A 19,132-nucleotide genomic window follows, 5' to 3' on the forward strand; every position below is an offset into this window, starting at 1 on the left:
GAGGGACACTGCGGCCTCAGATGCAGATTGCCGCGCTATACAAGAATTTCACAAGGTAAGTAATTCATGCTGCATTTACACTAAACAGGGGACAGTTTACACAATATTTAAATACACTAGCCCTGACTATACTAGGGGTATTTTTTGCTAAAAAAAAGAAATTGGGCCGGAACTCCGCTTTAAGGGCAGGAAGTAAATACTACATAAATAATTTGCCCTTACCTAAAGCGGAACTCCACCCAAAAGGGGAAGTTCAGCTTTAAGGACTCGTCCCCTGCTCCTCTTGCACAATTGGCACTTTTGAGGAGTAAGGGGGGGGGGAGCATGTACCTGATCTTGGCAGGTGCCTGCTCCCACTTCTGTCCTGAGCGCCAAGGTGCTCGGGAACAGAAGTTTTCATCCCTCCCCCCCTGCACTGTTCTGGGACACTAACAGGTCCCAGAAGACTACATCCATCAATCCAGGATGCACAGCGCCACTCACGCATATGCAGTGGGCACCAGGCTGTGAAGCCGCAAGCTGTCACAGCTGAGTGCCCATAGTGAAGATACCAGCACCACCGAGGGAGGATGGAGGATGAAGATGGCTGGGGTGAGCTTCCCGCTGGACCATGGGACAGGTGAGTGGCTGTTTTTTAAAAGTCAGCAGTTACACTTTTTGTAGCTGCTAACTTTTATTTATTGTTATAGGTGGCTGGAGCTCCTCTTTAAGATGGCCACGGCCAGAAATCCTAGGGGTAGTTTTTCAAAGAGATTTCTTACCAAAATAAAGCATGGAGACATGGATAGATAGAAAGTTTGCTTTGAATATTAAAAATTAATTAAATAGCGTTTTTTTCTTTGTGGTGCTCAGATGCAGTGAAGATCCGCTTTAAGGAAAGGAAAAACACTGCAAGTTGGCATTTAGAGTCGATTAGTGGCAAAGCTGACAGGGCACATTTACACTGATAATCAGGGCATTGATAATCAGTGCAGCCCCATCAGTGCAGCGTATCAGTGCCCATCAGTGCAGCTTATCAGTGTCCATAAGTGCCCCCTATCAGTGCTCATCAGTGCTGCCTCGTCAGTGCCTTCTCATCAGTTCCCATTAGTGCCCCCTTATCAGTGCCTATCAGTGCCACCTTATCAGGGATCATCAATGCCACCTTATCAGGGATCATCAGTGTTCATCAGTGCCCATCAATGCAGCCTCATCAGTGCAATCTCACCAGTGCCCATCAGTGCAATCTCACCAGTGCCCATCAGTGCAGCCTGACCAGTTCCCATCAGTGCAGCCTCTCCAGTGCTCATCAATGCAGCTTATAAGTGCCCTCTTTCACTGCTCATCAGTGTCGCCTCGTCAGTGCCTTCTCATCAGTTCCTATCAGTGCCCTTCAGTGCCCCATTATCAGGGATCATCAGTGTCCATCAGTGGCCATCAATGCAGCCTCATCAGTGCAGTCTCACCAGTGCCCATCAGTGCAGCCTGACCAGTTCCCATCAGTGCAGCCCCACCAGTGATCATCAGTGCAGCCTCATCAGTGCCCATCAGGGCAGCCTCATCAGTGCACATCGGTGAAGAAGAAAAAAAATGTATTTGCAAAGTTTTATAACAGAAATAAAAAAAAAAAGTATTTTTCTAAATTTTTGGTCTTTTTTGTTTGTTCAGCAAAAAATAAAAAAACCTAATGGCGATTAAATACCACCAAAAGAAAGTTCTATCTGTCTCAAAAAATTATAAAAATTGGCCTGGGAAGGAAAAGGGTGAATGTGTCCAATATTTAAGCGGTTATGCAATTCATCACTTAAAGGTTTTTTTTTTCATTCTCTTTTTATCCTTTTATTACATAGAACCGTCTCTGGAGAAAAACTCGCACACCCCATAACAATGGAACTTGCTTTGGGGTAGACCTTAATCGAAACTTTGATTCAAGCTGGTGTTGTAAGTTCATGGAAAAACAATGTTTATCTCTCTATATATATAAAGGTGGCATTAGTGGTGGTTTAAAATTGTATTCTTCATATACCCTGAACCTCTCCTGAAACTTGAGTATGAGTTAAATAGGTACTCCAATCTACTTAAGAAGCAGAAGGTTATTTTAAAATGTGTAATATAATTATTTAATAGATATTTTATTTTGTGGAGAGTTATACATACAGCACATATTAACATAAATGTGTACATCAGTATTATATGATATGTAAAAAAAAAAAAAACTTTATCTTTTCAATGTTCATTTTGTAATTTAGTCTTTTTGGGTTCAGACACACATTATATGTTTACTTTTAGCGTCCCTCCTCTAACATAGAGCACTCATTTGGTAGGTTTATTCACTGCACGAATGAACAGATGGCACAAGAAAGATGTACAGCTAAGGATAATATCAAAGTTTGGCAACAGTATTTACAATCTTTGTTGCTTTGCAACTCGCTGCTACATGACCAAAGTAGCTGGAAACAAATTCCTCTAACTCATGTGCTGCAATATAATTGTGTTCCAGCACAAACTAAGTAATCAACTGCACAGAAACCATAGAGAATTTATGACTTATTTTAGAAAGCAATACCATAGTGCTAAGAAATGTTTTAATATTTATACATTTACTGTATGACAATGAAAGGTGTAACAAAGAGATACCCTTTTTGATTGAAAAAAGCAAAGATTAGAAAATAGGGCAACAAATCTGTATAGAAGAAATGGTGATCCATAGACACATATATCCTGGTTTAAGTATCTAACATAGTACTATTCATATATCCATGCAATGAAAGAGTAATTCATGTAAATCAAGAACATCAGAGTTTGAAAGGTTAATGCATTGTTCAGTCTATGGTTCCAGTGGGGTCCTCTTTTGCTCTTTCAGCCTATCATCAGCTGGCCTATTTCTGCCCCTAAATAAACCATCCCTGTACTTCAACATTTTGTGTAACCAAAATCAAGCGTTTGAATGCCTCTGCTCATGCCAGCTTGGAAAACATATGGCAACTAGAAACTTAAAGGGAGCCGAAACCCACAATTACAAAATACTCTATAAAACTCTTTATTGAATGTTACTGATGTTTCCCATATTTCCCATATAATGACTTTAAAGCTACGTCACTGCATGCAAGGTCTGCATTTTACACATACCTCCACACCCTTTGCTAAGATGCTGCATAAATGTGTAAAAAAAAAAAAAGAAATCACCTATAAAAAGTAAAAAAAAGTTAGCGCTTACATTAATGGGCATTGTTTCCTGCATTTGATATGCATTTGGAATGCAAGCCAAATGCGGGTCAAAAAAATCCCAGTGACTCTGAGCAGTACTTCAAAAGCTGTGTTTGACCAGCTTTACGTTGCTTTGTGTTTCTTTAATTGTAGCATGTTCCATTAGGGGCGTTTGAACTGCAGGCAAAGCAGGTCAATCATAACATTTTCATTTTAAATGCTGCCTTTTTCAATCGACCACACCAGCGTGCATTCAAAAGGAAAATTTACGGTTTCACTAGAATGTCCATCTATGTGAGCCCTTAGAAACTATACTAACCATTGGCTTCAGTAGAACAGGGTGTGATGTCATCTTCCTGTATAGCCAAGATTTGGCTATCCCACATGCCCCAGATCTCGCTGGAAGGTGGGTAATGTCACTTCTGCCTAGGCACTGGGGGGGAAAGGTGAGTGTGTTTTCTAACACTTTTTCCCATGAGAATTTTTTTTAACACTTTGACTAACTTTTTTAGCAAGGAGGAGATGGAACACATTTAATAGGCAGACCTTGAATTTTGGTGGCAAGGTCCACTTTAAACATGAAAATATGGTCATGCAACAAAATCAAGAGGCGGATTTTATGGTTATCACCAGATTTCCATTTTTAAGAGACTTTATTGGTGAATATGAGAAGCTGAGAACACCGGATAATGAGCTGGTGGTGCTAGAGAGGAGAACATTAGAACCATGGCCTCTTACAGCAATAAAAAAAAAAAATGTGTCTGTGCTTAGTGATGCTTTTTACTTTAAGTGAAGCTATACTCACCGTGGCTCCTGTGATGTGACAACTTGGTGCTCCCCGCTGGCCGCAGACAACTTTGAGCAGCCGGCTTTGGGTTATCGAGAATCGGCTGCTTTCATTGGCCGGCCAGATTAGACGTTGCTCCCACGTATGCGCAGGAGTTCAGACAGCTTTAGCATTGAAGAATCTCTACAGTGAGCTGCCTGTTCAACCATTTTTATAATTTACCTAAAGTTCCACTGTAAAATGCTGTGTAAAAGTCAATAATAAGATCCTTTACCTGACTTTATTATCTTTTTAATTATTGCTTTGTAGCAATTGGTGCATCTACGAATTGTAGCACTAACACATTTTGTGGACCTAGACCATTCTCAGAACCGGAGTCCCATGCTTTGCAACAGCTTGTGAACAGTCTGAAATCTGACATCTTATGTTACCTGACAATGCACTCGTATGGACAGTACATTCTCCTGCCTTATGGCTATACCTTAAATTATTCTGTAAACCACGAAGAAATGGTAATTACTTTTGCATGTTTTTATTTAAGTTTATTTTCACTATATATATATATATATATATTGCATGAACTCTGCACTTTTTAACTAGAAAAGCAAGAGCTCGGAGACTACAGTTAGAACTGGATCATTTTTGAGTTTTTGATGGCAGAAAAAAAGCAAATAGAGAAATGGGCGAGAAATTAGACACGTGCAGTTCATTTCATTCCCGAATAAATATTCAAATTTTTCAATATTCGGAGATTCGGATATATCCGAATACCCAAATTGCAGTATAAGCGAAGTTTACCAAATGTTCCGAATAACTAAATGAAATTCGTCCAAACTTTGGAAAGTCGAATTGAAATTAAAATCGAATTTTTCATTGAATTCCAGTCGAATTTGAACTGTAAACATATTTCTGAAATTAAAGACTGTGGGTGTTATTAGATTACCATTTCAAAATAATACTGTTTTTGTTAAGCCAAAGATGATTTAAAGAGTCATTGTAATGATTTGATGAAGATTTTTTCTTTTTTTTTTTTTTTCTTTGCCACATTGGAATTGAAAAAAAAATTTAAAGTTTTTGATTCAATCGATTCAAAATGTATCAATTTGAACATTTCAATTAAAAAAAAAAATTATTAAATTTGAATAAAATTTGAAAAATACATAAAAGGTATTCCGAATACGAATTCCGAAATCCCAAATATGAATTGAATGAGTCAACCAAATTTAATGAAGCTAAATAACTAGAAATAAAAAATCTAAACCAAACTAAACAAATTTTTTTGTCATGCACATGTCTAAGAGTGCTCATACCATTGTATGTTAGGGATATACAATGTCGAACAATACAATGTATACAATATACAAACAAGGTCGATGGAGGAATCCCCCCCTGCTGGGACATTGTGTTCTGCCAGATGCAACATACTCAGAATACACTGGTCAGCAGCTGCAGCCTGTTAGCTGATCAAAAAACATTTTCCAGCATGTCCCTTCAATAGAAATTAATCAAACAATCCACTTTTGTCAAGCAGGGAAGGCCACACACGGATCAAAATGTGGCTATTCCTTTCTGAATCAACTGAATTTCAATCAGTGAATGATCAGCTACTCAGTTTGTGCGAACCCATGCTATGTATATGAGCCATTTAGGCTGCTAGGAAATGTAGTCCTGTTCCTGCTGCTATGAGTGTTGGCTGGGAAGGAGCCCCCTATGCTTCAGACCATGACAGATAAGAGCAGAAGATCCCAGGAGCTGCACATTAGGGATGATCGAACTTTTGAAAAGTTCGGTTCGGCCAGAACATCCGAACTTCCCGAAAGTTCAGCCCGGATTCCAGAACCCCATTGAAATCAATGGGACCCGAACTTCGGTAATCAAAAAACACCATTTTTAAGCCCTAAAACCCAATAAACGCCCCTAAAAAGTGCCCAGGGTTCTGGGTCATGCCCCATTAACTATTAATCACACAAAAAAAGTTCTTAAAAATTGTAATTTTTGATAAAAAAAAGCCAATTATTGAAAAAATTAAAAAAAAGAGAGATTTTTTGATTTTTACTTTGGATTTAGTATCTGGGGGGTCTAAAAGGTGTGCATGTGAAGTTTCAGCTCCGTAGCATGTCCAGAACCATGAAGAAAAAAAAAGATAATTTTTCAGTAAAACCGGGATGTGGGTCGGGAGCCTCTTTTAACTTTAACACCTATATGATCTTTCTTTCTGGTTCTGGACATGCTACAGAGCTGAAACTTCACAGGTACACCTTTTAGACCCCCAGACACAAAATCACACAAAAAAAAAGTTCTTAAAAATTGTCATTTTTGATAAAAAAAGCCAATTATTGAAAAAATTGAAAAAAAAAAAAAAAGAGATTTTAATTTAATAGCAGGCATTTTTTTGGGTTCTTTGCAGTCAGGAAAAACATCTGAACTTGTGTATAGTGGTACTGTGCACAAGTTCAGATGTTTTGCCTGCCTCCAAAACCCCCCAAAAAATGGCAGCAAAAACACACCTGGGCATTTTTTTTTTTTTGACGCTAGCGTTTTTTTGGCATTTTTTTGGGTTCTTTTGAGGCAGGCAAAACATCTGAACATGTGTATAGGGGGTATATATACACATATATGTCTGAATATATACCCCTAGACATATATAGGTGTGATAGTAGCAGAAATATATTACTGTAAATGATTTCATTAGCGCAAGCATTTATTTCTGCTACTATCACACCTATATATGTCTAGGGGTATATATTCAGACATATATGTGTATATATACCCCCTATACACATGTTCAGATGTCATGTCTGACATCAAACATGTCCTCAAAAAAGCACTGACAGTGGCAGCCCCTGCAGCATAAAAAATGCTTGCTGGTGAGAAGCCATAATGGTGTTCCGAAGCTATTCAGAGAAATTATCATTTCTCTATTGCGGTCACCCTGACATGGAAGGGTTTGGTCACCCTGCCATGGCAGTCACTGTCAGTTCACCCTACACTACATTACGGTCACCCTGGTATGGAAGGGTTTGGTCAGTCGGTCAGCCTGCCATGGCAGTCAGTTTCCCCTACATTACATTACGGTCACCCTGGCACTTCATACTTTCCCTACAGAAACTAATTTTTTTGAAGCTAACTTAAGTGTAAAGGAGCACTCTAACTACACTAGATATCCCTTTCCTCACACTAAAAATAGCTAAATGACACTTTTAAAGTAAAATTAACAGAACTGCTTCCACTCTCCTCCATGTCCAGTATAACAATGCTAGGAATTTGGCGGGGGCAATCTTATATACCGGGGGGCGTATTCACTAATGATTGGTCTAGGGACCCCCTAGTCACTCCAATCACATTCCTAGCATTCTCCTGCCCCCTCAATTGGCTTTTGCTAATGGTTCTGGTCCAATCACTGGCTTTTAAAGCCCATTTCCTGAAGCATTGCATTTTGGGCGGTTCTGGTTGCCGAATTCCGAACTTTTTGGGCAAAAAGTTCTAAATTCGGCCGAACCTCGAACATCCAATGTTCGGGCCGAACCTATGGTCGACCCGAACCGTTCGATCATCCCTACTGCACATCAGAACAAGACCTGCTGTGTTTAGACAAGTGACAGTTTTAGCTTGTACCCCCCCCCCCCCAGTACATGCCCTGAGGGGGTCAAGGCTGAGACTTCTACTTGTCTACCCACAGCAGATCTTATTCTGATCTGTGGCTCCCAGGATCTTCTGCTCTACTCAGTTTGGTGCCCCAGCACTGGATGGTGAGGGGGCAGACCATAAATTGCAATAAACACTGAACAGATGAGACACAGGTGACAGAGGTCAAAAACACAGAATAGCCCTGACAGGGAAAACCCCAGATTAAACAATTTGAAAGGGAAATCAAATTTGACATGAGTGGCACTCATATTGCAGTCTATTGCCTCGTTCACATGACCACTTAGGCCCATATACCATAACCAGGCCATATTTTTCTGGTATCTCTAGGCTACAGATGCTGCAAGCAGATAGTCACTTCAAGTCTATTGGGTATATAGGCTCATTCAGATGGGTCCAGGTAATAAAGGTGCTAACAACTTTAACGTGGAACCCCAGGTCACCAGAACTAGTGTCCCCATTGGAAGATTTCCCCTATATTACTTTTCTGGGGACAACCCAAAATTAGTGATTTTCTTTTACTTTCACTTTTAATGGTAATGGTAAACAGGACAAATAGAGAGAGAGAATCTCCTTAGCGGGAGTACAGACAGCAATAAAAATTGACAGGTGTTCTAATCCCTCTCCACTCTATCCCAAAAAAAAAAAAGTTTTGCCTTTAGTTATTCTTTAAGTTATCCAGTGCCAATCTACATACAAAAATATAATTAGCCAAATTGGGATAATACTGGGAAGTCAACATATATATACATATTTTTTATGTAAGGCAGGCCTTAGAATACTCGATTTTTTTTCCTTCCACGACTTCCATTCCCCCTGCAACAGATTCAGTATTGATGAGGGAATGACAACCGCAGCGTTATTGTATTCTGCCAGTGTGGGGGGGGCTGTCAGGGAGCCTTCCCAGGCCGGTGTTCTGCCGAAAACTCAACTTGCAGAGATCTCCAATGACGTGTTTTCCGATGAGTGAATAATTGGAGATTTTGATCACTTGGAGTTTTCACACCACACCGGCAGCCTTCGCACTCTGGTAGATGCTATAATTAGTGGAGATTGTTAGTCCGCTAGTAACTAAAAACATGGCCGCCTCCAGGGCGGCGACAACTAGCAGGCGGACTAAAAATCTGCACTAATTATAGCATTTACCAGAGTGTATAAGCTGCTGGTGTTGTGTGAAAACACCAAGTGGTCGAAATCTAATTATTCCTGGTGTACAGTCACCGGAAGTAACGTTGTTGGAGAATTTAGCAAGTTGGAGTTTTTGGCAGAACACTGGCAGAGTGCAATGGTTACAGCTACCTATCCTAGCCACTAGCAGTAATCATATGCAGAAAGATCCGACAGGCTGGTTGTACCCATGTTGACTGATGGATCGGCTTGGGTACAATCAGCCTATACATGGATCAAAATTAAAGAACATACATGGATCGAAATTTGGCCAATCTCTGCTAAACTGGCTGAATTTCGATCCATGTATGGCCGGCTTTGGTTTATTTAAATTCTGCTCTGGAACCTAAAGTATATTTATCTCATGAATTATCAAGTTATCCTTTCCTGGGAAAATGTGTCAAGCAGCCTTTATCTCAAGCTTATCTACAGTATCTTATCTGTTCCTGGAAAAATGTGTCAAGCAGCCCTTATCTCAAGCTTATCTACAGTATTTTACCTGATCCTAGAAAAATGTGTCAAGCAACCTTTATCTCAAGCTTATCTGTTTGACTTCATAATGAGTACACATATCACAGTCCTTGTTTCTTTGTAGATGACCCTTGGTGAGAAGGCTGAAAAAAGTGTAGCAGCAATACATGGTAAAAAATATACAGTTGGACCAGCATCTCATGCACTATGTAAGTTCATATTTATAAGTTATGGGATAACTAGTTGTATGTGACTGACACTAGCATATACTCAACAGCAATTGGATAGAATTACAGTCAATTTAGGAGCTGTACATACTATGTAAACTAATAAAAAATAAAGTAGACAACAGCGAGTAGTATATGAAACCCCACTCCACAAAATCTTTGTCCTCATAGCATATTTTTATTTTCTTTTATTTGATCTAAACCCACTAACAGAAGGCAGCATTATTCTTTATAATGTAAGCAAGTGTTGCAGTGTTCTCAGTGACTATTCAACACAATAAATAAACTTTCATATGTATATCAATAAGCATAAATATTCAAAACTGTGTTTCTTATTCTGTGTACATACAGAATATGATAGGGTACATACCCTTTTGCTTCTATAAGAGATCAAGAAGTGGAAAAAGAGTTCTTTGAACTATTTAACCCCTAAGAGGCAATAAGTGTATTGAGATCTATATCCCGTGTAGGTCCAAAGTTGAAGGTTATAGGCTAAACTCACTTAGGTGGAGCACGTGTGGATTTGCAGTTTGAGTTGGCATACTAGATGAATCTATAGGATATTGCACTGGAGATCACTATATTAGAGACTATTTTGCCCAGATTTGAAGGACTGATACATGTTTGTATAAACATTCACCAATCACTTTATTAGGTACACCTGTTCAATTGCTTGGTAACACAAAATTCTAATCAGCCAATCACATGGCAGCAACTCAATGCATTTAGGCACCTAGACGTGGTGAACACAACTTGCTGAAGTTCAAATTGAGTATCAGAATGGGGAGGAAAGAAGACTTAAGTGACTTTAAAGGTGGCATGGTTGTTGATGCCAAATGGGCTAGTCTGTAAATCCTAGGGATGGTTGTGTGTGACAATCGCAGAAATACTCAGAGAATCATGGGAAAAAGAGAAAATATCCAGTGAGCGGCAGTTGTGTGGAGGAAAATGTTGTCAGAGGTCAGAGGAGAATGGACAGACTGGTTCCAGATGATAGAAAGGCAGCAGTAACTCAAATAACCACCCGTTTTAACCAAGGTATGCAGAATATCATTTCTGAACAGACAACAGATTCACGGAATAAAAAATGCAGTATTGAGAGCAGTGGGACACTTGCTTACATTGTATAGGCTTTGAATGTGAGAACACATGGTGATCACAGACAGCTCATAAAGAATAATAATAGGAATATTTTATTGGCAGTGTGGGGGTAGTTATTCACTTTCTACAGATTAGTCACATCATTATTCTCATTGCTATACAAATACATGTTGCCAAAATTGCCAACAAACATTAACCTCTACTTTTGCACATTGATTAAATGGGGCATAAAGCTAAAATATTATACTATGTAAAAACATTTTTAAAAAATCTAACATTTAGACATACAGTTTTCTACTAGGCCTAATTTTATTTATTGTGTGTTTAATACAGGTACTTATGTAGCACTGTCAATTTACACAGCACTTTACATATACAGTATATTGTACATTCAAATCAATCCCTGTCCTCAGGGAGCTTACAGTATAAGGTCCCTAACTCACATTCATACATACACAACTTGGGCCAATTTACCTGAAGGAAACCCACTCACACACAGGGAGAACATGCAAACCCCAGGCAGGTAGTGCCGTGTCTAGGATTTGAACTGACAGCCCCAGGGCTGCTAGGTGAAAATGCAAACCACTTATCCACTGTGCTGCCCCTCATCTCCTTTCCGTCTGCCCACCACCTCTTTTCCAGATTAAAAAATATAAAAAGTCAGTGGATCCTTTCCATATTATTAAAAGTTTGGATGTGTGCTGAGGAGCTGCGGGTAAAAAAAAAAGAACATTTAAAAACATTTATTGGTTAAGAGCAGCAAATGCAGCCAATGCATTTCAGAAGAAAAAAAAAGCCTCCCCTTTCTTCAGGACTTGAGCAGCTGGTGTTAATAAAATCCCAACAGAATGTACTAAGGTACCCGTGCTAAGATTTAATGAAGACTAGCATCTCCTGACATCACTAAAGGCTTATGAATGCTTAAGTCCAGAAGAAGGGGTATTTTTTTCCCCCCAAAACACATTTGCTGTATTTGATGCTCTTTACGTGAGATGAACTTTTGTATCAGGTGCTCCTCTGCAAACATCAAGAATTTAACATCTGGTGAGTGCTCCCTATCAGAGAAATAGCAACCTAGAACAGGGTTCACCCACACTATAGTTTAATTATGGATCTGCTTCTTTGAAGGAAAGTGCACTTATGGTACATCCATGAGAAACAATTTTCACTTCCAATTTCACTTCGGTCCAGCGCTATCACACACACTTTAGGCATATTATTAAATGTGTCAATTCTCTCAAAAATAAATTATTTTTATCACTAATACTTTAATAAGTTAGCCAAACTGAGAGCATACTTAGCTCCCATGGTTTTTCTTGTATTTTGTAGACAAAAATTATCATACCAGCACAGAATTTCACACGGCGTAAAAGAGGACCTAGTTGATAGAGAGTGTGATGAGTCTGTAGCAGTATGGGTGGAAATGTACATGGGTGTGTCTAATACAAAGGTTATCGATGGAGTTTGTTATAGACCTCCCAGTATTAATGGGGAGGTGGAGACTCAGCTCCTGGCACAGATAGGAAGGGCTGCGAGGGCTGGGACAGTGATAATAATGGGGGATTTTAACTAGCCAGAGATTGACTGGTGTAATGGCACTGCAGGAAAACGTAGAGGCAAAAATGTATAAACCTATTACAAGACAATTTTATGGTGCAGTTTCGGAGGCCCAGACTAGGAATGATGCTCTGCTGGACCTAGTAATCTCAAACCATGCAGAGCTTATTATCAATATTCATATAAAAGAACATCTGGGTAGCAGTGACCATAACATGATTTAATTTAATGTTAGCTGTAAGCAACAAACGCATACAGAAATATAAAAACACTTAACTTTAAGAGAGCAAATTTTCCAAGGATGAGGGCTGCTCTCCAAGACTTAGACTGGGAAGAAATATTGGCATCGATTAATGAAGAACAGAAATTGGAATTCTTTAAAATGACTGTATGAAAACGACCTGCAAAGTATATTGCCATGGGCAATACGTTTAAAATGCTAAAAATATAACCTATGTGACTCATGGACAAAGTTAAAAAACCTATAAAATAATAATAAAAGATCTTTTAAAACATTTAAAAATGAAGGAACACTACCACTGTTTAAATGTTACAAAGAATATAACAGAATATATAAAAAGGAAATCAAGGATGCAAAATTCAAAATGAAAGACAGATTGCAAAAGATAAAAGGGCAAAGCCCCCAAAAAAAACAATATTCTTCAAATATATTAATAGTAAAAATGTCAGGTCTGAGCACATATGCCTTTTACAAAATAATCTGGAGTGGGTGACTGGGGACAAAGAGAAGGCAAATTTATTAAATACTTTCTTCAGCTCTGTGTATACAAAGGAGCATGGGGGAGCTCATGGCCATAATGGGGATGGTATTGACACAAATGATCCACAATGGCTCAAAAGTGATATGGTCCAGAAATATTTAAACAGAATAAAGATGGATCAATGTAACGCTCCTGCGTTTCATGTATGGTGTGGATTTTCAGCTGCAGAAATATTCCACTTCAGTAGTCATGTAAGAGAGATGCTGAGATACCATTCCCAACCTCAATGATTCATCATGTGTGGAAGGTCTTAATTGAGCTAGTAAATACACACACTCAACAAGCTGGTTCCTAGAGTGACTTTATGTATGTAGTAACACAGTGATGAAGATTTAAGAGACAGGTTGAGTGGAGGTGGTAGGTGACAGACACTTGAAGGTAAGACAGTAGCAGATGGATGCAGGTAGGTTTAGCAATCATGTATGGTAGCAGATGACAGAGTAGCAGGTGGACATACAAGAGAGATCAACCCAGTGCAGGAATAAGTAGCAGTAGTCTTAAGAGCTAGCAATCTAGATATGCAGATGTGATAAATAGTCTTTACTATGCAGAGCTAGATAGTGTAAGCTTAGTATAAGTTTATAGAGGGTTCCCCTGCAGGGTACTTAGCACTAATAGCAATACAGACGAAGGTTGGTTCAGAAGGAGCGGATGATCCGGAAGCGGGATACAGGGATCAGCGCAGCGAGGTTCCGTCAGCGAGGTATGCTTGCAAGCACGAAAGCTTCAAGCCAAGTTAGCATCCAGGTAAGGGTGTTTGAACGAACACATGTGAGTGAGAACCGGCGATTTAAATAGCCATCTAGTCCGGCGCTGAGTGATGACAGCTTCAGTCTTATAGGTGTATGCGCACCTTTCCAAAAGAGAATGGTGGGGCGCATACACTTGTGAAAAAGAGTAATTTAGGGTACCAAAGGTACCGGAACATTACAATACCCCCCCTTAAGGCCGGCTCCTGAAGGCCTCTGGAGCTGGTTTGTCTGGGTATCTCGCATGAAAATTGCGGATTAATCTAGGGGCATGTATTTCAGAGGTGTTTAGCCAGGTGTCGTCTTGGGGCCCATAGTTCTTCCATCTAACCAAGTACTGAAGTCTTCTTCTGTAGATACGAGAATCCAGAATCTCTTTTATCTCGTATTCTTCTCCACCTTCAACTTGTACAGGAGGCGGAGGTGGAATATTAGGCCTTATTCCTTGGTCCGGAACATGGGGCTTCAGTAGCGACACATGGAAAATGGGATGGATTTTTAGGTCTATTGGCAATGTAAGCTGTACTGCAGCTTTTCCAATAAGTTTTTTGATTGGGAAAGGTCCCAAGAACAGAGGTCCAAGCTTTTTGCTAGGGATCTTCAGTCTTAAATTTTTTGTTGAGAGCCAAACGAGGTCCCCGATAGTGTACTGTGGAGAAGGTCTTCTGCGAAGATCATAGTACTTCTTTTGTTGACTGTGAGCGTGTGCAATGGTAGTATTTAATAAACCCAGAGAATCCTTTATTTGGGTAAGATAGTCTGAGGCTACTGGGTTGTTTGAAGGAAGGATGAGTGGTGGAAGAATAGAGGGATGAAACCCATAGTTCAAGTAGAACGGACTCTGCTTGGTTGTACTGTGGGTTGCGTTGTTGTAGGCAAATTCTGCCAGAGGGAGAAGATCCACCCAATCATCCTGTTGGTAAGAAGTGTAACAACGTAAATACTGCTCGATGCATTGGTTGACTCTTTCAGTCTGTCCGTTGGTCTGCGGATGGTAAGGAGAAGTGAGCTTCCGCTCGATCCGTAGTATGTGACATAGTTCTTGCCAGAACTTAGAAATAAATTGGGATCCACGGTCAGACAGAAGAGTTTTTGGGATACCATGTAATCTAAAGACATGTTTCATCAGGAGTTCTGCCATTTGTTTGGATGAAGGTAGTCTGCGAATAGCAATGAAATGTGCCATCTTTGTCAGATGGTCCACTGACACCAAGATGGTATTAAATCCTTTGGAAAGAGGCAATTCTACGATGAAGTCCAAGGACAAAACTTCCCATGGAGTTTGGGGTATTGGTAGACTGCATAGTAGACCGGATGGTCTCGTAGTGTCAATTTTGGACCTGGCACAGACATTGCATGAAGAGACGAATTTTTGTATAGATGTTTTCATGTCAGGCCACCAGAATTGCCGGGAAATCAAATTAAGAGTCTTTGTCATACCCATATGTCCTGCCATAGGCACATCATGAGATAATTCCAAGATCTTGGTGCGTAGGGTAGGTGGTATGTAAAGTTTGTCATTGTAGTAGAGGAAGCCTTCTGCATCAGTATTTAGTTGTGGTGGGGGTGAATCCAAACTTATACCATGCAAAACCTCTTCCTTCAAGGAACGGACAACTCCAATAATGCGTTTGTGAGGTATTATAGGAACGGAAGGGATTTCAAAGTAGTTTTCTTCAGTTAGTCGTGATAGTGCATCCGCCTTTTTGTTCTTATCTGCAGGTGTGTAAGTCACTAGGAAGTTAAACCTTAGAAAGAATAGTGACCATCGTACCTGTCGGTGCGAGAGAGTTTTGCTAGTCTGAAGATATTGGAGGTTTTTATGGTCCGTGTATATAATTATTGGTAATTGGGTGCCTTCGAGTAAATGTCGCCAATTCTCCAGAGCCAATTTTATAGCAAGCAGTTCCTTTTCACCCACGGGGTAATTTATCTCGGGACTGCTTAGGGATTTAGAAAAAAAGGCGACTGGATGAAGTTGTGAAGTGTGGGTTGGTCGTTGGGAGAGTATTGCTCCTACTGCCATGTTTGACGCATCTACCTCCAGAATGTATTGGAGGGATGGGTCTGGATGGCGTAATATGGGAGCGGAAGTAAACCTTGTCTTTAACAAGTGAAAAGCTTTATTTGCTTCTTCTGACCATTTGAATGTTTTTTTTATGCTAGTGAGCTGTGTGAGGGGTCTCACAATAGCAGAAAAGTTTTTAATGAACTTCCTGTAGAAATTTGAAAATCCCAGGAATCGCTGTAGCGCCTTGCGTGTGGTTGGTGTAGGCCAATCCTGAATGCAGGATATTTTACTCATGTCCATCTCGATTCCTGTTTTGGATATGATGTAGCCTAGAAAGAGTACCTCGTCTTTATGAAACAAGCATTTCTTCAGTTTCACATAAAGGTTATGTGCAAGCAATCTCGATAGTACAAGTCTTACATGTCTTATGTGTTCAGACAGGGATCGTGAATATATAAGTATATCGTCCAGATATACCACAACACAGACATCTAGTAAGTCTTTAAAAATATCATTTATAAATCGTTGGAAAACTGCAGGGGCGTTGCATAGCCCGAATGGCATCACAAGATATTCGAACAATCCGTATCTGGTTCTGAATGCAGTCTTCCACTCGTGTCCATCACGGATTCGAATGAGATTGTATGCTCCTTTCAGGTCCAATTTTGAAAAATAGGTAGCTCCACGCACCTGCTCAATGAGCTCAGGGATAAGCGGTAGAGGATAGCGATCTTTTATTGTGATAGCATTCAATTTCCTGTAGTCGATGATAGGTCGGAGACTTGAGTCCTTATTGCGAACAAAAAAGAGTCCTGCTGCTGTGGAAGAAGTGGAAGGTCTAATAAAACCTTTTTCCAAATTCTCATCCAAATAGGTTTTGAGATGGGAAAGTTCATCCTGTGAAAGAGGATAAACATGACCGAACGGCAATTTGCTATTTGGGAGTAGATCAATGCTACAATCATAGTCTCGATGAGGAGGTAATGCTTGAGCATTTTTCTCAAGAAAAACCTCAGAAAGATCCTGATAACATAGTGGTGCAATCTCATCTGTCACCATAGACAGAATCTTCCCAGAAGACGGGAGGTTACACGTATCCTCGCAATAGCCAGAGAGGAAGGCCAAGGACCGTTCCTTCCAATCTATGGTTGGTTGGTGTGTGTGTAACCAGGGAAGTCCCAACACAATGGGAAAGTGGGGTGAAGGTATTAAATCGAAGGTAGTAGTCTCCCTATGAGACTCGTTAATAGTGACTAGAAGTGCTTGTGTCTGATCGGTGATCGGACCAGAGGATAACGGAACACCGGTAATAAGACTTACTGAGACAGGTTTAAGTTTAGAAATAACAGGAATTTTATTTGAAGCAGCAAAACATATATCAATATAATTTCCACAAGATCCTGTGTCAATCATGGCCTTAGTAGTAATCCTGTTCTGGTCCCACTGTAATGTCAAACAAACAAAAATGTAAGGGTTAGTGAATGAAGTTGTCAATCCCCCTAGGAGGACATGTGAACACTCACCCTTCTTTTTGTTGACTAGGGGACAGACATTTATCTTGTGATCCGGGGATGCACAGTACAAGCAGAGATTTTCATATCGTCTTTTGGCTTTTTCCATAGTTGATAGCGGTGGGCGTATGGTTCCTACCTCCATAGGAACGGGGTTAACGGACGGAATCCGAGAGGAAACGGATAATGGCATTCCCATTTTCTCAGCCTTTCTTTCTCGTAGTCTTCTATCTATGGTAATACTGAGTTGTATTAATGCATCCAGGGTTTTGGTAGATCCGCTCGGGCGAGCTCGTCCTTAACGGCTTCTGATAGGCCAAGCCTAAATTGGGTTTTCAGAGATGCATCATTCCATTCTGAATCAAGGGTCCATCTCTTGAATTCCGCGACAAAGTCTTCTACAGGCCTCCTTCCTTGTTTCAAGGATCTTAATTGAAGATCGGCAGTACTCTGCCTATTGGGGTCATCATATAGGCTAGTGAGTTCTGCTAGGAACAAGGCATAGGAGTTGAGAAGCTGGTCGTTTTTCTCAAAAAGAGAGTCTGCCCAGGCTCGAGGATCGCCTGTTAGGTAAGAAATAATAGTACAAACCTTAATGTGATCAGTAAGGTAGGTACGAGGTTTTAGCAAAAAAAGTAACTCACATGCGTTTTTAAATTCGCAAAATTTTTTGCGATCGCCTGTAAATACCAAAGGGGGATTTATCTTGGGTTCAGGGGACTGAGCAGAGGTAAGTTGTGTCAGTCTAATTACCTGCTGCGACAGAGCCTGATTGTCTTCTTTTAATTCAGCAAGTGCGTGTATTAACACAGTTACTTGCTGTTTTAATTGTGTCACCTGAGTGGTTATTTCTGCTGAATCCATTTGTGGGTTCGTTCAATCTGTAACGCTCCTGCGTTTCATGTATGGTGTGGATTTTCAGCTGCAGAAATATTCCACTTCAGTAGTCATGTAAGAGAGATGCTGAGATACCATTCCCAACCTCAATGACTCATCATGTGTGGAAGGTCTTAATTCAGCTAGTAAATACACACACTCAACAAGCTGGTTCCTAGAGTGACTTTATGTATGTAGTAACACAGTGATGAAGATTTAAGAGACAGGTTGAGTGGAGGTGGTAGGTGACAGACACTTGAAGGTAAGACAGTAGCAGATGGATGCAGGTAGGTTTAGCAATCATGTATGGTAGCAGATGACAGAGTAGCAGGTGGACATACAAGAGAGATCAACCCAGTGCAGGAATAAGTAGCAGTAGTCTTAAGAGCTAGCAATCTAGATATGCAGATGTGATAAATAGTCTTTACTATGCAGAGCTAGATAGTGTAAGCTTAGTATAAGTTTATAGAGGGTTCCCCTGCGGGGTACTTAGCACTAATAGCAATACAGCCGAAGGTTGGTTCAGGAGGAGCGGATGATCCGGAAGCAGGATACAGGGATCAGCGCAGCGAGGTTCCGTCAGCGAGGTATGCTTGCAAGCACGAAAGCTTCAAGCCAAGTTAGCATCCAGGTAAGGGTGTTTGAACGAACACATGTGAGTGAGAACCGGCGATTTAAATAGCCATCTAGTCCGGCGCTGAGTGATGACAGCTTCAGTCTTAAAGGTGTATGCGCACCTTTCCAAAAGAGAATGGTGGGGCGCATACACTTGTGAAAAAGAGTAATTTAGGGTACCAAAGGTACCGGAACATTACAATCAAGCACCAGAACCAAATGGCATCCACCCATGCATCCTAAAAGAATTGAGCTCTGAAATTTCAAAGCCATTGTTTGTAATTTTTAGGGACTCGTTAATGACTGGAAAAGTACCACTGGATTGGCATAGGGACAATGTAGTGCCTATAATTAAAAAAAATCTTATTCTGAATGGTCTAAGGTTATCAGTGGTGTACCCCAATGTTCAGTGTTAGGACCCTTACTTTTTAATACATTTATAAATGA

At 40.2% G+C, this 19,132-nt stretch overlaps 2 protein-coding genes across 2 annotated transcripts in view; both read left to right on the plus strand.

The window, feature by feature from the left end:
* Positions 1-19,132, plus strand: part of LOC309558932 (uncharacterized protein) — a 754,545-nt gene that overhangs the window by 470,223 nt on the left and 265,190 nt on the right. The gene's annotated exons all lie outside the window — the stretch shown is intronic.
* The window catches only part of LOC309558934 (carboxypeptidase O-like), a gene marked incomplete at both ends in the record, with an annotated part of 74,891 nt that overhangs the window by 54,260 nt on the left and 1,499 nt on the right, over positions 1-19,132 (plus strand). Inside the window, 3 exons of the mRNA XM_082262031.1 lie at positions 1,830-1,920; positions 4,283-4,485; positions 9,381-9,465. Of these exons, the coding sequence (XP_082118157.1) occupies positions 1,830-1,920; positions 4,283-4,485; positions 9,381-9,465 (379 nt within the window). The remainder of the gene's footprint in view (positions 1-1,829; positions 1,921-4,282; positions 4,486-9,380; positions 9,466-19,132) is intronic.

This window comes from Pelophylax lessonae, assembly GCF_965119305.1.
Source record: "Pelophylax lessonae genome assembly, chromosome: 6".
Lineage (NCBI taxonomy): Eukaryota > Metazoa > Chordata > Amphibia > Anura > Ranidae > Pelophylax > Pelophylax lessonae.